At 44.5% G+C, this 23,738-nt stretch overlaps 1 protein-coding gene across 1 annotated transcript in view; it reads right to left on the bottom strand.

The window, feature by feature from the left end:
* Positions 1-22,981, bottom strand: part of psmd1 (proteasome 26S subunit, non-ATPase 1) — a 120,763-nt gene extending 97,782 nt beyond the window's left edge. The window contains exons 1-7 of the mRNA XM_041211958.1: positions 22,943-22,981; positions 19,371-19,589; positions 8,045-8,088; positions 7,429-7,502; positions 6,589-6,758; positions 5,060-5,265; positions 4,544-4,687 (exon numbers count right to left, since the gene is read on the bottom strand). Of these exons, the coding sequence (XP_041067892.1) occupies positions 4,544-4,687; positions 5,060-5,265; positions 6,589-6,758; positions 7,429-7,502; positions 8,045-8,088; positions 19,371-19,533 (801 nt within the window). The 5' untranslated portion in view covers positions 19,534-19,589; positions 22,943-22,981. The remainder of the gene's footprint in view (positions 1-4,543; positions 4,688-5,059; positions 5,266-6,588; positions 6,759-7,428; positions 7,503-8,044; positions 8,089-19,370; positions 19,590-22,942) is intronic.
* Between the last annotated feature and the right edge of the window lie 757 nt (positions 22,982-23,738).

Genomic DNA, 23,738 nt, shown 5'->3' with positions numbered 1-23,738 from the left:
AAAATTTGCAGATGACACAAAACTTGGAAGTATTGTGAACTGAGAGGATAGTGATAGACTTCAAAATGACTTAGGCTGGTGGAATGGGTGGTGTGCAAGTGAATGTTTGTGGAAGGTGTGCCAATCAAGCAGGCTGCTTTGTCTGAATGCTGTCAAGCTTCTTGAGTGTTGTTGGAGCTGCACTCATCCAGGCAAGTGGAATGTATTCCATCACACTCCTGACTTGTGCCTTGTCGATGGTGGACAGGCTTTAGGGAGTTAGAAAATTAGTTACTTGCCATACAATTCCTAGCCCCTGACCTGCTCTTGTAGCCACAATATTTATACGGCTAGTCCAGTTCAGTTTCTGGTCAATGGTAACCCCTAGGATGTTGGTGGTGGGGGATTCATCAATGGTAATGCTATTGAATGTCAAGTGGCGACAGTTAAATTCTTGCCTGTTGGAGATAGTCATTGCCTGGCACTTGTGTAGCATGAATGTTACTTGCCACTTGTCAGTCCAAGCCTAGATATTGTCCAGGTCTTGCTGCATTTGAACACGGATTGCTTCAGTGCCTGAGGAGTCGCAAATGATGCTGAACATTGAGCAATCATCAGGTAATATCCCCACTTCAAACCTTATGATGGAAGGAAGGTCATTGATGAAGCAGCTGAAGGTGGTTGGGCCACGGACACTACCCTGAGGGACGCCTGCAGTGATGTCCTGGGACTAAGATGATTGACCTCCAACAACCACAACCACCTTCCTTTGTGCTAGGTATGACTCCAACCAGTGGAGATTTTTCCCCCTGATTCCCGTTGACTCGAGTTTCGCTAATGCTCCTTGACACCACACTTGGTCAAATGCTGCATTGAATTCAAGGGCAGTCACTCTCACCTCAACTCTGGAGTTCAGTTCTTTTGTCCATGTTTGAACCAAGGCTGCAATGAGGTCAGAAGTTGAGTGACCTTGGCGGAACCCATACTGAGCGTCAGTGACCAGGTTATTGCTAAATAAGTGTCACTTGACAGCAATGTTGATGACTCCTTAAATCACTTTCCTGATGATGGTGAGTAGACTGATGGGGTGGTAATTGGCCAGGTTGGATTTGTCCTGCTTTTTGTGTACAGGACGTAACTGGGCAATTTTCCACATTACAGGGTAGATGTCAGTGTTGTAGCTGTATTGGAACAGCTTAGCTAGGGGCTTGGCAAGTTCTGAAGCACAAATCTACAGTACTATTGCTCGAATATTGTCAAGGCCTATAGCCTTTGCAGTATCCAGTGCCTTCAGCCATTTCTTGATATCACATGGAGTGAAATGCATTGACTGAAGACTGGCACCTGTGGTGCTGGGGACCTCCAGAGGAGGCCGAGATGGATCATCCACTTAGCACTTCTGGCTGAGGATGGCTGCTATTTGCTTCAGCTTTATCTTTTGCACTGATGTGCTTCGTTCCTCCATCTTTGAGGATGGGGATGTTTGTGGAGCCTTCTCCTCCAGTGAGTTGTTTAATTGTCCACCACCATTCATAACTGGATGTGGCAGGACTGCAGAGCTTAGTTCTGATCCGTTGGTTGTGGAATCACTTAGTTCTGTCTACCACTTGCTGCTTATGCTTTTTGGCATGCAAGTAGTCCTGTGTTGTAGCTTCACCAGGTTGACAGCTCATTTTAAGTTATGCCTGGTGCTGCTCCTGGCATGACCTCCTGCATTCTTCATTGAACCAGGATTGATCCCCTGGCTTGGTGGTAATGGTGGAGTTGGGGGGATGAGGCCATGAGGTTACAGAGTGGTTGAGTACAATTCTGCTGCTGCTGATGGCCCACAGCACCTCATGCATGCCCAGTCTCGAGTTACTAGATCTGTTCGAAATCTATCCCATTTGGCATGGTGGTAGTGCCACACAACACAATGGAGAGTACCTTCAATGTGAAGACGGATTTCGTCTCCACAAGGGCTGAGTAGTGGTCACTCCTACCGATACTGTCATGGACAGATGCATCTGCAGCAGGCAGGTTGGTGAGGAGGAGGTCCAATATGGTTTTCCCTCTTGTTGGTCCCTCACCACCTGTCACAAACCCAGTCTAGCAGCTATGTCCTTTAAGACTGGGCTAGCTCAGTCTGTGGTGGTGCTACTAAGCCACTCGGTAATGGACATCGAAGTCTCCCAACCAGGGTACATTTTGCGCCCTTTCCACCCTCAGTCCTTCCTCCAAGCGGTGTTCAAATGGAGGAGTACGGGGGGGTGGGTTTATGTTGTAATCAGCAGGAAGTTTCCTTGCCCACAATTAATTGATACCATGAGACTTCATAGGGGCCAGAGTCGATGTCAAGGACTCCCAGGGCAACTCCCTCCTGACTGTATACCACTGTGCCATCACCCCTGCTGGGTCTGTCTTGCCGGTAGGACAGGGCATACCCAGAGATGGTGTTGGTGGTGTCTGGGGCATTGTCTGTAAGGTATGATTCCATGAGTATGACTATGCCAAACACCTGCTTGACTAGTCTGTAAGACACTTCTCCCAATTTTAGCACAAACCCCCAGATGTTAGTAAGAATGACTTTGCAGGGTTGACAGGGCTGGGTTTGTCATTGTCGTTTCTGGTCCTAGGTCAATGCCAGGTGGTCTGTCCGGTTTCATTCCTTTTTATTGACTTTTTAGCAGTTTGGTACAACTGAGTGCCTTGCTAGGTCATTTCAGAGGACATTTAAGAGTCAACCACATTGCTGTGGGTCTGGAGTCACATGTAGGCCAGACCAGGTGAGGACAGCACATTTCCTTCCCTAAAGGACATTAGTGAACCAGATGGGTGTTTATGGCAATCAACAATGGTTTCATGGTCATCATCAGGCTTTTAATTCCAGCTTTTTATTGAATTCAAATTCCATCATCTGCTGTGGTGGGGTTCAAACCCAGGTCCCCAGAGCATTACCCTGGGTCTCTGGATTACCAGTTCAGTGACAATACCACTACACCACTGCCTCCCCATTAGATAGGGAGAAACTGTCCCCGTGGTGGAAGGGACAAGAACCAGAGGACAGTGATTCAAGGGGATTGGCAAATGAAACGATGACATGAAGAAAGTCTTTTCCATGCAACAGATGGTTAGGGTCTGAAATGCAATGCCTAAAAATGTGGTGAAAGCAGACTCAATTGAGGCCTTCAAAAGAGAGTTGGATAATTATCTTAAGTGAAATCAGTTGCAAAGTTATGGGGAATTGCAGGGCGAGGTAGCATGGACAGGACGGGCTAAATGGCTTCCTTCTGTTCTGGATCCATTCTATGAATAAAAGGCTGATTAGAATCAACCACCATGTGGAAATGGTTATGCAGCATGCATCAAGCCAGATTAGAACATGACAAATAGATGAACTTTTCCTGTTACTTATTTTCAGATATCTTACACAGTAAAACAGAGATAGGCTTTTACCATTATAAGTAGATGACATAAAACAGGTGCCAAAAAATCATTCCAAAAGGAAGTAAAATTTCAGCATATGCAAGGCTTTTAATCAGACCTTATACCAAGTTTCTTTCTGGAGTGAATAGGTGACACAGCAGTGTCAATAAAGAGTTGGAGATGGGGGTGGAATTTGTGGTTTCCATTTACAGAAACCATTGAACTCATGACCCAAAATTACAAACAAACAATCTCCAAGCTCAGGAACCAAACTACAGCAGAGTCTCCAAAATCATGAACCAAACTCTGGTAATGTCTTTAGATTACACAAAGATTATTTTGCCAGCAAAATGCAGTGAGTGGAAGATAACTACATAATACAAATTATATAGATAAAAATCAATCCCAGTCACTCTCAGCAGTGTGGACTCCAGGCATAATTAACAGGGAAATTACCCAATCATCATAATTCTGGCCATTATTATATGCAGCCATTTTTCTCCACACCATCTCTCTTTGCAAACTCTTACCTTATGTTCCTTCTTCCTCATCTGTCTCTCTCTGCCTCCCACCTAATCCTTGTGGCCCAGGCCAGGCAGGTTAAAAAATGAAGTAAATGCCTGGGGCATGAGGGCAGAGCAGAACAGGATAGCTGAGGTAGGGAGCATCCAAAAGCTTTACCTGACTTTAATAGTCGACGTGCCAGCAAGTGGTTTGACAGAGTTGGAGTGGGGGCTACTATTCAGGCCAGCAGGGTAAAGAAGGGGGGGTACAGAAACTATCCCTGAGACTGGGCAGTGAGCAAAGGTCAAAGTTCTGTATCCAATTCTGGGCACCACACTTAGATGAACATGAAGGCATTAGAGAAGATTCAGAAAAGATTCACAAGAATAGTTCCAGGGATGAGGAATTTCAGCTATGTGGACAGGTTGAAGAGGTTGGGACTGTTTTCCTTGGAGGAGGAGGAATGGGGAGATGTCATATTCCCCCTAGTGGTGAGATGTATGCAATTACATTGTGACAGGTTTACATAGTTTTGTTTCAGTTATAAATGTTGCTATAAAAATATTACTCAACAATCTTACCGTGAAGTAAAGTTTATGGACAGGGCATGTGTCACATTCACAAGGCTTATATAGATATATATTTAAAGTATTACCTGACACACATTAATGAAGTCCGGTTTTTCCAGATTCATATACAATTTGACCAGAACACGCAAAACTTCATTTCTGAATTGCTTATTCTGCATGAGTGACATGCATACTTTCACACTGTACGCAAGCATCCCAGAGATATCATTCTGTGAAGATTTAATAGTGTTAAATATGGCAGCATCTCAATACATGGCAAAAATAGCTTCCTTAGAACTTAAAACAAACTGGAATTGTCAGAAAAATGTAACTGCTGAGAAAATGATATCCTGTCATCTGTTATTAACAAAATGTGTTAACTAGTTACAAGCAGACTACGTTACCAACACATCATTGCTGTAGTGGTACTGTTAAAACTTCAACAATGTGGGTTTTATTAAAACTGAAGCTACAGCATTAATTTTACATCAATAATAAACACCACCACAGAATGAACCTTCAAATATTTTCTTTTGGAGAAGAGTGGAAAAAGAGAAGTGTATTACATCAGAAATAACATTATTACAGAAAGACATACTCACAGATTCAAGAATCACTTTCTCAAAGACATCAAGCCGCCTAGTCTCTAGAGCAATGCCAATTGCCTGCTTGTATTTGTGGTCATCAAAACAACGTTGGAACATCTTATTCACAATACCTTCTAACCGAGGGTCAATGCATTTCTCCTCACCATCAGGTAGTTCTCTATTTTCAACTCGTAGTTTTGTATAATGATCAATGCATTTTGCTACAGTGAAGAAATGAGAATCACATTAAACTCATAAACCAAGCCAAGACAATCCACTGCCATGCCTTAAAAAACTGAAGTTAGCAGTTCCTTCTTGCCTCCATATTGAAATGCCATAGTGGCTCTCAAACTCACTAAAAATAGCCTTTCAACAATTAAATACTGGAGCTTAAGTATCTGGGGAACAATCCTCACTTGGGAACAAAGGAAATGTAAGAAAAAGAAAAATGAGAACTCGGTAATGGCATGGATAAGCATATCATTCTTCATCTCTGGGTTCAATTTCCTTCATCCATCCAAAATTATTTTCTGTATGGCCTTGTCCCACACTCTCGCTAACCTTCTCCAGCCTTACAAACTTATCTCAATCTTATCTTGCATATCCACTTCTATTTATTTTGTGCTCTACACTCATAGCTTCAGGTACCATAGCACCACAACTCTCTTGCTATCCCTCCTTACAACCCTCGACCTGTTGGTCACCCCAGCTATTGTCTCTTTCCTTAGCCCTTAGCTCAGCATCCATTTTTTATGGTAAAGGTGCAAAATAAATGCAAGTTATTGTTGTGAATTGCAACTGAACAGAATTTCTAGCATGCATGAACTCACAATGAAAACCTTCCTAATTTAGTATTAAATTGCAAAATCACTTAGAAAAGTTTTCCCATGGTTAATATAAAACATAATACTAGTTTGATAAAATCCACATGTATTAACAGGGCAGGGTAAAAGATGATTCATCATAAATATTAACATATTATTCTTGTAGGTATCTTCCTTTAGATCAGTGGGCACCAATGTATACTGAATACTTTAAAACACATAAGTTATAACATGTAAACAAATAATTTAGCTCAACTAGGCCATGTCTGTGTTTATCCTCCACATAAGTAAATAGGCTTATAAATCACATTTACCTGTTCTGTTCCCATAGCCCTTCAACTCCCTTTTCTTTCAACTAATCTCACTGTGAATACTGGCATAGATTTTGCCTCAACCACTTAATCTTGGAAATGAATGTCAGCCTTAAACTCTAAAATTTAGCACATTTTACATTAACCAACCTAGAAAACTTGTATAAATACAACAGCCAGAATAGGTGTCAGAAAATAAAAGTAACCATCATAATTAGGTTACACTCTTTCCAAAGCTGAAATCCTTCAGAGTCAATATAAACTTGAAAAGTATATCAAGTTATCTCAAAGATCCACAAGAAAGTTCCAAGTGTGCACATTTAAATACCAAATTTCTTTCAAAACTCTCTTTAAATAAACCTTATGAAATAATTCATAAGGAGTTAGATTAAAATTAAAGAATGCTAACCTATAATGGTCTCCACATATTCAGATTCATCATTAACATTGAAGAGGTCCCCAGCTCCAAGTGCATAGTTCAACGATTCCTCAAAGGCTCCCAAGTGATAGAAAACTTTAGACGCCACCAGGGCAGCAAACTCCCGACTTCTGAAAGTCTCATCTTCATATAGCTCCTCACTTAAAAAGAAACACAATATCAAAATTAGGACTTTTATACTCATTTGATTAATTGCATACTGTTGCTGAGGCCTTGGCAGAGCAAGTTAATGGCAAAGTTTTCTTGCATTTACTTGTGTATGGTGCAGCCAATCTATTTGCAAAGTGGCTGCAATGTGATGCTTGCTAATCTGCACATATTTTAGTCACTGCTAATGTGTAAATTAGAGACATTGGGCAGAATTTTACAGCCCTATCGCAGTGGGGACGGGGCCGTAAAATGCGGCGAGCCATTCAAAAGTTCACAGACTTTGGGAGGACATTAAAATCCCGCTGGTGTAAAATTCTGCCCATCATGAATGGGAAAGAAAACTTACGTTGCTGCTTCTGGTATCTTGAACCCATAGTGTCAGCGAATAAATATCAATGCCAAAACGGCTATTCTCTTTTTAGTGGTCTCACACGATTCAATAGCTGATGGATATAGAGTTACAAGCAACACAGCAAGCTTGAGTGCCAATACAATGAACCATTCTAAAACTAGTGATTTTCAAAATGCAGAGATGATGTACAAATAGTTACAGAGAGCACTAAAAAACAAAATTAGTTAACAAATTAACAAATAAAATTTGAATTGTTCATTTCAATAGTACACAGCATCACTTCTTATAAGACAGCATAAATTCCTTACATTTTAACTACAGATTCTGAAATTTCAGCCCAGAAGTCATTGACTACCGAGTTCAACTTGTGTAGAGCAAACTCCTAGAACAGAGGAAAAAAAACATTCATTCAGAGGTGCAGATCACAATTTTGATGGCTAACTTAGTTAACTTAAGTTTCAAAGTTCCTTCAGTTAGGGGAGCAAAGCAGGCTGTAGACTTTGCTTCATTTTGGGACATAACAGTGTTAGTGCAATGTGCTTTTACAGGGTGACTCAGAGATTAACTCAGCCAGTAACCGAAGAGGTTCGTCAACATTTACAAGTAGTGAAGAGACTCAACCTTTTAAATACAAAGCCTTATTAGTATCCGAATTATGTTACAATGCAAATGCTAGCCTAAATTTAACATTCAGAAGACTTACTAATTATGTCAGCAGTTCCAACAGTTTAATTTTAATTTACAAAATACACAAAATATCATTCCTATAATACTTACATTAATTTCACATTGTGAAAATCTCAAGAACAGGCTACACACCTTTTTTTAAATAAATAGTGCTGCAGTCAGTGTTTAGCAATGTTCCCAGATTGCACAGCATATCTTAATCCTGATTAATTGTTTCTCTGAGGAGGAAACACTTACCTTGAGCTGTGGTTCTTTTTCATCCAGAAGAGAAATGATTCCAGCTGTTAAGTGCAATTAAAAGGAAAATGTTTAGCACAAAATATATTAAATCACTTCCAGAAGATCATGTAAAACAAAGAAGAAACTGTCTAGGCCAATAGTTACTACTGACAGGTTTACAAACCAAGACTCTTCATGTAGCTCAGGCTTTATTTCAGGAGGCACCAATATTGTTCCAAACAGGAATTTTTAAGTCCCAACTTCATCCAGGAAGAGTCGATTTTCACAAAAGCAATTATGATACAGCACAAAATCCAACAAAAAAAGACCAAAAAATCTATTTAAAAATTAATGCTGCATTTCAAGGGTACATGCTTGAAAAAAAATCCATGATTCTCTGTGTAACACAGAAAGTTACCTGATGTCTAACAGTGCAGATAGTGTACCAGTTTCATCAGGTGTGGGTTAAATTTGCTCCACAGATACTATCATAGTAGACAGAGTACAGCTCATTATTAGAAAAATTGCTTTCAAAAGGGTGCAGTCAAAAGGATATAGGTAAAAATACATTTGCAGGATCTCCTGATGGTGCAGGCAGTGACAGCTGAGCCAGACAGACCAAGAAGGCCCCAGCTATGACACAGTTGGTCTGCATTAGGTTAGTTAATCTTTGCCCTGCGGCAAAGGGCTACATTTGAAGACAGCTCAAGACAGCTGAAATCTTATTACCATGAAACAACTGCAGGATTGTGATGAAGTTTCTTGGACATAAACATTTGAAGCACAATCCACAGAGCCTTATGATTTACTGACTCAAATCCTTTGGTCAGGTCAATGAATACAATGAAAGGCTTCTGGTGCTGTTCTCAACATTTTTCTTGGATTTGTCTGGTAACAAGACCATGTTCCTCTGGAAGATCTAATGCCACACTGTCGACAATTGAATTCCAGGAGGGATTTGATAAGGGTTCGCAGAAGGAATTGGAGCAGGGATAAAGGAAATGTGCCCTGGTTGGCAGGAATATGGGAGCAGGCGGTTACAAAGAGTCATAAACAGATTAAGTGAACAAACTCTCATCTGCTAGTTTTGTTCAATGTGGAAAATAGGAGGTCATCCACTTTGGATCCAAGTCAAGCAAATAAGAATATTTTAAATCAGTGTCATGAATTTATTAATGTATATAATATTATTGGATTTTTTTTTTAAATAGAGGTTTAGTCTGTGGGTGTGTCTTAATTGGATTAAAACCAGCTAGTCTGGGTGCTTTGCTGTATAGTAGCTTTGAGATGTGAACAATGGAGTAGAGTGCATTTACACTTTGTTGAATTCAAGAAGGGGAGTGAAATCTGGCACCTAGCTAGCAGAGACCAAGCAATGTTTAAATTAATAATAAAATTGGTACTATGAAAGAGATTTTAATGTTAGAAGAGGTGGAGTTCAAAGGGGCTGGGGATATAATGAGAATTTACATTCAAAGAGATGTGCTGAGTATAACAGATAGCAGTTGTGTGTGCAGAGCAGAGGCATGTAACATCAAAGTCTGTAAACCTACCACTGTGTCTGCAAAAGAACCAAAGTGAAAGGAACCTCATTTTGAATTTGTAAGGTGAAAATGCTTTGCCTGGTATCTGCTTAAAAGTCTGCAGGTTGCTGTTGCCTTAATGGAGATTAGTTTGGGAATTTGTTAGAAGTTATGATAGTAGTAATTTGTAGCCATGTGTACATATTTAACTTGTGTAAATTAATAAATGGCTCATATAGTTTGATATAAAAAACTCTTGAGAACTGATGGTTTTACGCCTGAATTCAGAGTTGCATCTCAAACATACCAAATGAAAATATAGATTATGACAGTTGTTTAAAGTTTCCCTCCGGGATTTTTTAAAAAAATAACTCCACTTTACTAACTGCGGTGTCATAGCAATCCGGAAAAACTAGGAGAAGCAAAGGATGTTCTGATACATAACATCATTAAAAGCAAGTGCAGATGGAAAATGTAATCCTAATAGAATAGAACAAAGAACAAAGAAAAGTACAGCACAGGAACAGGCCCTTCAGTCTTCCAAGCCTGCGCTAATCATATTGCCCATCAAACTAAAACATTTTGCACTTCCAGGGTCCGTATCCCTATATCCTATTCATGTATTTGTCAAACTGCCTCTTAAACATCACTATCGTACCTGCTTCCACCACCTCCTCTGGCAGCGAATTCCAGAGACTCACTACCCTCTGCGTAAAAAACTTGCCCTGCACATCTCTTCTAAAGTTTTCTCCTCTCACCTTAAATCTATGTCCCCTAGTAATTGACTCTTCCACCCTGGGAAATAGCTTCTGACCATCTACTCTGTCCATGCCACTCATAATTTTGTAAACTTCTATCAAGTCGCCCCTTAATCTCCGTCGCTCTAGTGAGAACAATCCTAGTTTCTCCAACCTCTCCTCATAGCTAATAACCTCCAAACCAAGCAGCATCCTGGTAAACCTCCTCTGCACCCTTTCCAACGCCTCCATATCTTTCTGGTAATGTGGCGACCAGAATTGCATACAATATTCCAAGTGTGGCCTAACCAAGGTTATATACAGCTGCAGCATGACTTCCCAGCTTTTATACTCAATACCCCTGCCGAGGAAGGCAAGCAAGTCATATGCCTTCCTGACTAGCTTATCCACCTGCATTGCCACTTTCAGTGACCTGTGGACCTGCACACCCAGATTCCTCTGCCCGTCGATGCTCTTAAGGGTTCTGTCATTTATTGTATAATTCCTGCTTCTATTAGACCTTCCAAAATGCATTACCTCGCATTTGTCCGGATTAAACTCTATCTGCCATTTCTCTGGCCAAGTTTCCAACTATATCCCGTTGTATCCTTTGACAATCCTCTTCACTATCTGCAACTCCTCCAACCTTAGTGTCGTCTGCAAACTTACTAATTAGCCCAGTTACATTTTCCTCCAAATCATTTACGTATACCACAAACAGCAAAGGTCCCAGCACTGATCCCTGCGGAACTCCACTAGTCACAGCTCTCCATTCAGAAAAGCACCCTTCCACTGCTACCCTCTGTCTTCTATGACCAAGCCAATTCTGTATCCATCTTGCCAGCTCATCTTTGATCCCATGCGACTTTACCTCCTGTGCCAGTCTGCCATGAGGGACCTTGTCAAAGGCCTTACTGAAATCCATGTAGATAACTTCTACTGCCCTTCCATCGTCGATCATCTTTGTCACTTCCTCGAAAAACTCGATCAAGTTAGTGAGACACGACGTCCCCTTCACAAAACGATGCTGCCTCTCACTAATATACCAAATGTTAGTAAATCTTGTCATGAAGGATCTTCTCCAATAATTTTCCTACCACTGACGTAAGGCTCACTGGCCTGTAATTTCCTGGATTATCTCTGCTACCTTTCTTAAACAATGGAACAACATTGGCCATTCTCCAGTCCTCTGGGACCTCACCGGCAGCCAGTAAGGATATAAAGATTTCTGTCAAGGTCCCAGCAATCTGCTCCCTTGCCTCCCTCAGTACTCTGGGGTAGATCCCATCTGGCCCTGGGGACTTATCCACCTTAATATTCTTCAAGACGCCTAACACCTCCTCTTTCTTGATCTCAACATGATCCAGGCTATCTACACACTCTTCCCTAGACAAATCAACCGCTAAGTCCTTCTCTTTGGTGAATACTGATGAGAAGGACTCATTTAGAATCTCTCCCATTTCCTCTGACTCCACACACAGATTCCCACCTCTGTCCCGGAGTAGGCCTACCCTTTCCCTGGCTACCCTCTTGCTTTTTACATATGTATAAAAGGCCTTGAGATTTTCCTTAATCCTGGTTGCCAGTGACTTTTCATGACCCCTTTTCATGACTCCTGACTCATTGGTTAAGTTTCTTCCTACTTTCTTTATATTCTCCATGGGCTTTATCTGTTCCCAGCCTTCTAGCCCTTATGAATGCTTCCCTTTTCTTTTTGACTAATCTCACAATATCCTTCGTTATCCAAGGTTCCTGAAACTTGCCATACTTATCCTTCATCCTAGCAGGAACATGCCGGTCCTGAATTCTTATCAACTGACGTTTGAAAGCCCCCCACATGTCAGTTGTTGATTTGCCCTCAAACATCTGACTCCAGTCTAGATTCCTCAGTTCCTGCCTAATATTGTTATAATTAGCCTTCCCCCAATTAAGCACCTTAACCTGAGGACTCCTGTTATCCTTATCCACCAGTACCTTGAAACTTACTGAATTATGGTCACTTTTCCCAAAATGCTCCCCTACTGAAACTTCGACCACCTAGCTGGGTTCATTCCCTAATACCAGGTCCAGTATTGCCCCTTCCCTAGTTGGACTATCTACATATTGTCTCAGGAAGCCCTCCTGGATGCACCTTACAAATTCTGCACCATCCGAACCCCTAGCACTAAGTGATTCCCAGTCAATATAGGAAAAGTTAAAATTACCCACCACAACAACCCTATTGCTTTTACATCTTTCCAAAATCTGCCTACATAACTGTTCCTCAATCTCCCGCCGGCAATTGGGAAGCCTATAGTAAACCCCCAACATTGTGACTGCACCCTTCCTATTCCGGAGCTCTACCCATATTGCCTCGCTGCATGAGCCCACTGAGGTCTCCTGCTGTCGTACAGCTGTGATATTCTCCTTAACCAGCAGTACAACTCCCCCACCTCTTCTACCTCCCTCTCTATCCTGCCTGAAACATCTAAATCCTGGAACGTTTATCTGCCAATCCTGTCCATCCTTCAACCAAGTCTCTGTAATAGCAATAACATCATAGTCCCAAGTACTAATCCAAGCTCTAAGCTCATCTGCCTTGCCTGTTATACTTCTCGCATTGAAACAAATGCATTTCAGACCCCCAGTCCCACTGTGTTCAGTAATTCCTCCCTGCCTGCTCTTCCTCTTAGACCTACTGGCCATATTCACTGGTTCCCAGTCATTTATATCACCTGATCTATTGCTCTGGTTCCCACCCCACCTGCCATACTAGTTTAAGCCCTCCCGAGTGACACCCACAAACCTCGCAGCCAGGATATCGGTGCCCCTCCAGTTTAGATGCAACCCCGTCCTTCTTGTACAGGTCCCACCTGCCCCAGAAGAGATCCCAATGATCCAGATATCGGAAACCCTCCCTCCTAACCATCTGTTCAGCCACATGTTTAGCTGGACTATCTTCCTATTTCTAGCCTCACTGGCACGTGGCACAGGGAGTAATCCTGAGATTACAACCCTAGAGGTCCTGTTTTTTAACTTTCTGCCTAACTCCCTGAACTCCCACTGCAGGACCTCATCACTCTTCCTGCCTGTGTCGTTAGTATCAATGTGTATCACGCCCTCTGGCTGTTCTCCCTCCCCCTTCAGAATGTCCCGTACCCGATCAGAGACATCCTGGACCCTGGCACTAGGAATGCAACATGCCATCCTGGTGTCTCTTCCATGACCACCCTGATGTCTCTTCCATGACCACAGAAGCACCTATCTGAGCCCCTGACTATAGAGTCCCCTATGACAATTGCTCTTCTGTGCTTTGACCCCCGCTGCTGAACAACAGAGCCAGCCGTGGTGCCACTGCTCTGGCTACTGCTGTTGTTTTCCCCTGATAGGCCATCCCCCCAACAGTATCCAAAATGGTATACCTGTTAGAGAGGAGGACAGCCAAAGGGGATTTCTGCACTGACTGCCTGCCCCTTCTACTGGTCACCCATCTATCTGTCTGTACCTTGGGTGTGACCATGTCTCCAAAACTCCTGTCTATGAAGCTTTCCGCCACCGGAATGCTCCTAAGTGCATCCAACTGCTGCTCTAACCGATCCACGCAGTCTGTGAGGAGCTGCAATTGGGTACACTTCCTGCAGACGTAGTTGTCCGGGACACTTGAAGCATCACAGGTTTCCCACATCCCACAGTTGAAGCACTTCACCCCAGCAACTGCCATTTCTAGAACTATTAATAAATTAATTTAAATCTAATAACTGCTTATTGATTCCTTGTTAACTATACGTTCCCTAGGGCTAGATTTCTACCATAAATGCTAAATTCTAAGAACAGTTAGAATGTTAGCCTTTATCACAAAGGGGTTGAAATACAAAGAGGGGGAAGTTATGCTTCAGTTGTACAGAGCCTTGGTCAGGCCAGGTCTGGAGAACTGTTTTCAGTTTTGAGCGCCAGATCTCAGGAAGGATATGTAGGTCTTGGAGGTGGGTACAGCTCAGATTCACCCAGAATGATAGTTTGGCTTAATGAGCTGTTGCTTGACCTGAGCATCTGGAGCATTTTCTGATTTAATTAAAAATGTATATTGCTATTTGGGATGGATATTGACTGATATAGTTCATGGAATTGCTCCTGCTTACATAAAGACCAGAGGGTGCCATTACATTGTATAGGAAAACAAACAAATGCTTAAATCTACGCTATCGATATAACAAAGTTTAGTTTTTTCTTGCTAATAATTACCAAGAATTATCAAAAAGATCAACTATCCACTGCAGGCTCATTCCACACTGCAACGTTAAAGGCTGTTCCCCAAAACTTAAACATATCTCCCTGAAGCACCTCTGTACCTCGGGGAGATTTCTGCACTCTTTCGTGCGCATGCACAGAAAGGTGCAGGCCCTAACTCAGGGAAACCCCCACCCACATCCCCTGCCCGCACAGGGAGTGCTCAGTGCTTCTGGGCGAGGGTCATGTAAAATGGCAACATGGCCCCGATCGGGGGCATCGATTGGGTTCGCACCTGTCCCTGCCCATCCCCGCACAACGGCACCCCCCCCACCCTCCTCCTCCAGACGGGAGGAAATTTCTGCCCAAGGTGTAGGTGACTTTGTTGAGGTAAGCCATCTGCAATGGTCATCCTTATTTTTCATTCTCAAAAAATTGATTTCATTCTTTGGACAGAATTATCTGAATGGTGTTTTAACATTGGCTCATCAGTGGCACCAAAATTTATATTGTAATATTTTAAAATTATTGAAGTGTTTTCCAACTCAAAATAGGAGACATTGCCATCATACTTGATCCTGCCATAAACTTCATTGTCTTGCTGAATTTGAACCAAGAGGTGTGAAACCTTGGCACTCTGCTCACCCGAGAGTTGAGGTTTAAACCCCATGTCCTAGGCATCAACAAGGCCCCTTACTCTCACCTGTGCAAAGTTCCCTTCCTCTGCCCCAAAATCAGTTCTTTTGCTGCTGAAACCCTGATCAATGTCATCCTTTTGCAACCCACCACCACAATCACAACTCAATTTTACTAAAGTTCTCCTGGTTAGCCTCTTCCACTGCAAAAACTTTAACTGGTCCGAAACCTGAAAAACAAATATCCACTAAGCCCAATTTACCCATTTTTCCAGCCCTTACTATCCTACATTGAGAACCAATACAATAAAATTTTAAATCTTGTCCTAGTCTTCAACTCCCTGCGACCTATATATCATCCCACACCCTTCAGCTCCCCAATTCTCACCATTTGTGCATTTGCCTGTCTTCCTTAACCCTATCTTTGCACTCACTCGGCCCTATTCTGTGGAAGTCCAAACTCCTTTGCCTTTCCTGCTCACTATCTTCACAATTTTTCTTCAAAGCTCTTTTCTTCGACCAATCTTTCAATCACTATACCGTGTTGTCACTGGATTGGCAATCCAGAGATGCAGGGTAATGCTTTGGAGGCCCAGGTTCAAATCCCACCACAACAGATGGTGGAATTTGAATTCTATCAATAAAAATCTGGAATTGGCTGCGCGCCCACCGAACTGTCAAAGGCCTGTTAAGGCCTGCTAAAAACTAATTGAAATAATTAAATGAGCTGCCCGTCCAACCTTAAGGTTGGTGGACAGGCAAAGAGCCCAGGTGGTCTTCGCATTTTTCATGGAACCTCATCCATGGGTGGGATGAGGTTTCAAGAAGTGTTTAAAAATTCAATAAATTTTTTTTAAAAGATTCAGTGATATGTCCCTGCGCTTGTGACACTGGCACATGAGGGGACATGTTTTAAAAGTTTTTAATTTCTTTATCTGGATTGTTGTAAAAACACATCTGGTTCAATAATGATCTTTAGGGAAAGGAAATCTGCTGCCCTTACCTGGTCTGGCCTACATGTGGCTCCAGACCCACAGCAATATAGTTGACTTTTAAATGTCCTCTGAAATGGCCTAGCAAACCACTCAGTTGTATCAAACCACTGGGATGCTATAAGGATTGAAAGCGAATGTACCACCTGGCGTCAAGTTAGGCACTGGAAATGACAACAGCAAACTCAACCCTGTCGACCCTGCAAAGTCTTCCTTAGGCTTTTGCCAAAATTGGGAGAGCTGTCCCACTGACAACTAAAGCAACAGCCTGACATAGTCATACTCATGGAATCATACCTTATGGATCATATTCCAGACACCACCATCACAAGGTACACCCTGTCCCACCAGCAGGACAGACCCAGCAGAGATGGTAGCACAGCGGTATACAGTTGGGAGGGAGCTGCCCTGGGAGTTCTCAACATTGACCCCGGACCATATGAAGTCTCATGGCATCAGGTCAAACATGGGCAAGGAAACCTCCTGATTAGCACACACCAAACCCACCCCCCCACTTGCTCAGCTGATGAATCAGTGCTCCTCCATATTAAACACTACTTGGAGGAAGCACTGAGGGTGGAAAGGGCTTTGAATGTAGTCTGGGTGGAGGTCTTCAACATTCATCAGGAGTGGCTCGGTAGCACCACTACTGTCTGAGCAAGTCGAATCCTAAAGGACATAGCCGCGAGACTAGGTCTGTGGCAGGTGGTGAGGGAACCAACAAGAGGGAAAAGCATACTTGACCTCATCCTCACCAGCCTGCCTGTTGCAGGTGCACTTGTCCATGACAGTAAGGGTAAAAGTGACCACTGCACAGTCCTTGTGGAGCTGAAGCCCCTTCTTCACATTGAGGATAACCCTCCATTGTGTTGTGTGGTACTACCGCCATGCCAAATGGGAGAGATTCTGAACAAATCTAGCAACTCAAGATTGGGCATCCATGAAGCACTGTAGGCCATCAGCAGCAACAGAACTATATTCAACCACAATCTGTAACCTCATGGCTTGGCACATCCCCCACTCTATCATTACTACCAAGCCAGGGGATCAACTCTGGTTCCGCATGCCAGAAGCAGCACCAGGCATACTTAAGAAGTGAGGTGTCAAGCTGGTGAAACTGCAACTCAGGGCTACTTGCGTACCAAACAGCATAAGTAGCATGCAATAGAGAGAGCCAAGCGATCCCACAACCAACAGGTCAGAGCTAAGCTCTGCAGTCCTGCCACATCCAGTCATGAATGGTGTTGGACAACCAAACAACTCATTGCAGGAGGAGGCTCCACAAAAGTCCTCATCTTTAATGATGGGGTGGGAGGGCAGTACATTCGTGTAAAAAATAAGTCTGCCCTTGACATCGAGGCTGCACTTGACCGAGTGTGGCCTTGCAAAAAACTGGAGTCAATGGGAATCAGGGGGAAAAGAATCTCCGCTGGTTGGAGTTAAGATAGTTTTGGTTGTTGGCGGTCAATCATCTCAGTTCCAGAATATCACTGCAGGAGTTCTTCAGGATAGTGTCCTCAGCCCAACCATCTTCAGCTGCTTCGTCAATGAACTTGCTTCCATCATAAGGCCAGATGTGGGGATGTTCGCTGACAATTGCACAATGTACAGCACCATTCACAATTCCTCAGATAATGAAGCAGTCCCTGTCCAAATACAAGAAGACTGGACAACATCCAGACTTGGGCTGACAAGTAGCAAGTAACATTCACGCCACACAAATGCCAGGCAATGGCTATCTCCAACAAGAGAGAATCTAACCATAGCCCCTTGACAATCAATGTCATAACCATCGCTGAATCCCCCACTATCAACATCCTGGGGGTTACCATTGACCAGAAAATGAACTGGACTAGCCATATAAATACTATAGCTACAAGAGCAGGTCAGAGGCTAGGAATCCTGCAGCAAGCAATTCACCTCCTGACTCCCCAAAGCTATCCACCATCTACAAGGCACAAGTCAGGAGTGCGATGGAATACTCTCCACTTGCCTGGACAAGTGCAGCTCCAACAACATTCAAGAAGCTTGACACCATCTAGGACAAAGCAGCCCACTTGATGAGCATCCCATTCACAAACATTCACTCCCTCCACCACCAACGCACAGTGACAACAGTGTGTACCATCTACAAGACAAACTGCAGGGGCTCACCAAGGCTCCTCAGAGAGCACCGTCCAAACCCACAACCACCTAGAAAGACAAGGGCAGCAGACACATGGGAACACACCACCTGGAAGTTCCCATCCAAGCCACTCACCACGCTGACATGGGAATATATCGTCATTACTTCACTGTCGCTGGGTCAAAATCTCGGAACACTCTCCCTATCAGCACTGCGGATGTGCCTACACCACATGACAGCAGCAGTTCAAGGCAGCAGCTCACCACCTCCTTCTGAAGGGTAATTAGGGATGGGGAATAAATGCTGGTCTTGCCAGTGATGCCCACATCCCGTGAATGAATAAAAAGAAATCACTGATACTGATCCGTGCACCCGAGGCTCACTGCTCATTCTCCTATCTTTCAATATTTACTATGTTAAAGTTGTTAAATAAATCGAAGTTTCCTATTTCTTGTGATCTTACGTTGCACGCTCACTCCCAATCATTCCATTCACATTGAACTATTAATGTGCCTCATTGCATCGCTCCCTTACTGACTTTGGTTTAGGAACAATCATCTTATTTCTGGCATTTCCATGGATTTAACAAGAGTGAGATGACGGCACATATCTGTCCTCCCTCCACTGCAGCTCTCCCTATCAAAAAAGCTGCTCATATAATATTTCCTTGGATTAACTGGCTGCAAACTGTAAACCCAACAGCACCTTGAGGGCCTGGAGCCAGTTTCAGCAACACATGCATCTCACTGGCACTGCTCTGCTTTTAGGGGCACTGAGCACACACGCTGCTGGTATTACACTCGGCTTGATTTCCTAGCGATATCCACGCTCTGCTCCTGTCCGCAGTCCTTCGGCATTACAGCAAAACAAAAGATTATAATTCAAGGGGGATGGGGGGGGGGGGGGGGCGATGGAAGCGGCTGAAAGTGGCCCCGGGACCGACGGGGTTTCCAAGTGACCGCTCTCAGGCCTCCGTGACTCAGCTACTCAGTGCCGGGTAACGGCCAACACAAGGCCCAGAAACAGCACCTCCAACTGGGGTCAACGGCGGGGAGGAAACTGAGAGTCCCCGGCCGGCGAGAAGCTTCAGTCACTTTCGTGGGGACCGGCGCTCTAAGTAACTCACCGGCCGAAGTGATCATGTTGGAGCCGCGGATGAAGCTCACTCTCCGGGGTCGCTGTTGTCCGGTCTCGGTCTCGGGCCGCCGCCGCACTGACTCAGTGATTCTCACTGAATCCCTCCGCGGAGCCGGGCACAAGTGAGGGGGGGGGTGGGCCTCGCACTGCATCACTCCGCCCCTCACTTCGTCCACTACGCGCCTGCTCTTCCAACAATAACAATTTACTGCAATGAAATAGCTGCTAATTATTATTAGTTTTCAAAAAGTGCGTTTTAAATTAAAAAAAAGTTATTTTCAAGATGTATGCCCTCTCTGCCTTTTTTTTTTCTCCAAAAGGTAGGCACTTGGTGAGGCAGCTCAGTTGAAGCCCAGTTGTTGGGCCGCAGGTTGTGCTTCACTCAGTGGCTGCCGAGCGGAAATGTCCAAAAGCGGAAGAGTTTCTATGGAAATGTACAACGGGATATGTCAGAAAAGAACTCTGGCAATAACTGAAAACAAAATAAGGCCGAACTCCAGTTGATAGCGAACTGGCTCTGCTGAGCTGCATTCCTGAAACCTTAGATAAAAACAAAAAAACTGCGGATGCTGGAAATCCAAAACAAAAACAGAATTACCTGGAAAAACTCAGCAGGTCTGGCAGCATCGGCGGAGAAGAAAAGAGTTGACGTTTCGAGTCCTCATGACCCTTCGACAGAACTTGAGTTCGAGTCCAGGAAAGAGCTGAAATATAAGCTGCTTTAAGGTGTGTGTGTGGGGGGCGGAGAGATAGAGAGACAGAGAGGTGGAGGGGGTTGGTGTGGTTGTAGCGACAAACAAGCAGTGATAGAAGCAGATCATCAAAAGATGTCAACAACAATAGTACAATAGAACACATAGGTGTTAAAGTTAAAGTTGGTGATATTATCTAAACGAATGTGCTAATTAAGAATGGATGGTAGGGCACTCAAGGTATAGCTCTAGTGGGTTTTTTTTTATTTTATATAATGGAAATAGGTGGGAAAAGGAAAATCTTTATAATTTATTGGGAAAAGAAAGAAGGGGGAAACAGAAAGGGGGTGGGGATGGGGGAGGGGACTCACGACCTAAAGTTGTTGAATTCAATATTCAGTCCGGAAGGCTGTAAAGTCCCTAGTCGGAAGATGAGGTGTTGTTCCTCCAGTTTGCGTTGGGCTTCACTGGAACAATGCAGCAAGCCAAGGACAGACATGTGGGCAAGAGAGCAGGGTGGAGTGTTAAAATGGCAAGCGACAGGGAGGTTTGGGTCATTCTTGCGGACAGACCGCAGGTGTTCTGCAAAGCGGTCGCCCAGTTTACGTTTGGTCTCTCCAATGTAGAGGAGACCACATTGGGAGCAACGAATGCAGTAGACTAAGTTGGGGGAAATGCAAGTGAAATGCTGCTTCACTTGAAAGGAGTGTTTGGGTCCTTGGACGGTGAGGAGAGAGGAAGTGAAGGGGCAGGTGTTGCATCTTTTGCGTGGGCAAGGGGTTGTGCCATAGGAGGGGGTTGAGGAGTAGGGGGTGATGGAGGAGTGGACCAGGGTGTCCCGGAGGGAGCGATCCCTACGGAATGCCGATAAGGGGGGTGAAGGGAAGATGTGTTTGGTAGTGGCATCATGCTGGAGTTGGCGGAAATGGCGGAGGATGATCCTTTGAATGCGGAGGCTGGTGGGGTGATAAGTGAGGACAAGGGGGACCCTATCATGTTTCTGGGAGGGAGGAGAAGGAGTGAGGGCGGATGCGCGGGAGATGGGCCGGACACGGTTGAGGGCCCTGTCAACGACCGTGGGTGGAAAACCTCGGTTAAGGAAGAAGGAGGACATGTCAGAGGAACTGTTTTTGAAAGTAGCATCATCGGAACAGATGCGACGGAGGCGAAGGAACTGAGAGAATGGGATGGAGTCCTTATAGGAAGTGGGGTGTGAGGAGCTGTAGTCGAGATAGCTGTGGGTGTCGGTGGGTTTGTAATGGATATTGGTGGACAGTCTATCACCAGAGATTGAGACAGAGAGGTCAAGGAAGGGAAGGGAAGTGTCAGAGATGGACCACGTGAAAATGATGGAGGGGTGGAGATTGGAAGCAAAATTAATAAATTTTTCCAAGTCCTGACGAGAGACTGTCCACCAATATCCATTACAAACCCACCGACACCCACAGCTATCTCGACTACAGCTCCTCACACCCCACTTCCTGTAAGGACTCCATCCCATTCTCTCAGTTCCTTCGCCTCCGTCGCATCTGTTCCGATGATGCTACATTCAAAAACAGTTCCTCTGACATGTCCTCCTTCTTCCTTAACCGAGGTTTTCCACCCACGGTCGTTGACAGGGCCCTCAACCGTGTCCGGCCCATCTCCCGCGCATCCGCCCTCACTCCTCCTCCCTCCCAGAAACATGATAGGGTCCCCCTTGTCCTCACTTATCACCCCACCAGCCTCCGCATTCAAAGGATCATCCTCCGCCATTTCCGCCAACTCCAGCATGATGCCACTACCAAACACATCTTCCCTTCACCCCCCTTATCGGCATTCCGTAGGGATCGCTCCCTCCGGGACACCCTGGTCCACTCCTCCATCACCCCCTACTCCTCAACCCCCTCCTATGGCACAACCCCTTGCCCACGCAAAAGATGCAACACCTGCCCCTTCACTTCCTCTCTCCTCACCGTCCAAGGACCCAAACACTCCTTTCAAGTGAAGCAGCATTTCACTTGCATTTCCCCCAACTTAGTCTACTGCATTCGTTGCTCCCAATGTGGTCTCCTCTACATTGGAGAGACCAAACGTAAACTGGGCGACCGCTTTGCAGAACACCTGCGGTCTGTCCGCAAGAATGACCCAAACCTCCCTGTCGCTTGCCATTTTAACACTCCACCCTGCTCTCTTGCCCACATGTCTGTCCTTGGCTTGCTGCATTGTTCCAGTGAAGCCCAACGCAAACTGGAGGAACAACACCTCATCTTCCGACTAGGGACTTTACAGCCTTCCGGACTGAATATTGAATTCAACAACTTTAGGTCATGAGTCCCCTCCCCCATCCCCACCCCCTTTCTGTTTCCCCCTTCTTTTTTTTCCCAATAAATTATAAAGATTTTCCTTTTCCCACCTATTTCCATTATATAAAATTAAAAAAACCACTAGAGCTATACCTTGAGTGCCCTACCATCCATTCTTAATTAGCACATTCGTTTAGATAATATCACCAACTTTAACTTTAACACCTATGTGTTCTATTGTACTATTGTTGTTGACATCTTTTGATGATCTGCTTCTATCACTGCTTGTTTGTCGCTACAACCACACCAACCCCCTCCACCTCTCTGTCTCTCTATCTCTCCGCCCCCCACACACACACCTTAAACCAGCTTATATTTCAGCTCTTTCCTGGACTCGAACTCAAGTTCTGTCGAAGGGTCATGAGGACTCGAAACGTCAACTCTTTTCTTCTCTGCCGATGCTGCCAGACCTGCTGAGTTTTTCCAGGTAATTCTGTTTTTGTTTTGGATTTCCAGCATCCGCAGTTTTTTTGTTTTTATCTCTGTGTTTAATTGACTGCCACTGCTCTTCAAGAAATGCCTACCTCCTTGAAGAAGTTCTGTTCCTCTCTGCGACAAGATTTCCGGATTTCTCTGTTGCCTTGTTCACCTTCATTGCTTTCCATTTCTCTCCTAGTGTTTGACAAGGTGTTTACTAAAACCCGCTTTCACAGCCATATCTCCTTTCTCAGTGACTGTCTCCGTCTCCGACTTACCCCACATGGATTTCAACTGAAATTCCACCCCTCATGTTTCGAACCCACCCAGGATTACAGGTATCTCCGGGACATAAAACGTTTCTCGGACTGCTGTTCCCATCACATTCTGAAATCCACTCTCAGTGCCATGCACCGCCATATGAACACACTCGACCTCTCCCTCCAGCAGCACCGCCGTACCCTTTTTCAAAGCTGCGCGTGCCCCCAGTTTCATTTTATTCTTCGGCTCATCCGACGCCTCAACAAGAAACTTTTTCTGTTTCTCTCAAGTGCTAAGGAACGCAAGCTCCAACAACTCATCGACACCAACACCCATCTAGGACCCTCCACCCCTGCCTGTCCCTCCGTCCCCACCCCATCTTCCAATCCCAGCCCCAGCCGTGTATTCACTATACCCCCTGACCTTCCCCTCTCCGATGCTGAATGTTCAGTGCTCAGCAAAGGACTTAGTTTCATACCCTTACGCCCTCACCTCAATGAATTTCGGGCTCGGCATGATACTGAACTCTTCTTCCGCCGTCTTCGTCTCCGGGCTCACTTCTTTGGGCAGGAGTCCTCTCCCAGTTCAACGGATCCTTTTACCCATCTTCAATATTCTCCCTCCACCTGGACCCCTCCCTCT

This window comes from Carcharodon carcharias, chromosome 2, assembly GCF_017639515.1.
Source record: "Carcharodon carcharias isolate sCarCar2 chromosome 2, sCarCar2.pri, whole genome shotgun sequence".
Classification (NCBI taxonomy): Eukaryota; Metazoa; Chordata; class Chondrichthyes; order Lamniformes; family Lamnidae; genus Carcharodon; species Carcharodon carcharias.
This window is presented reverse-complemented; position numbering and strand designations above follow the sequence as displayed.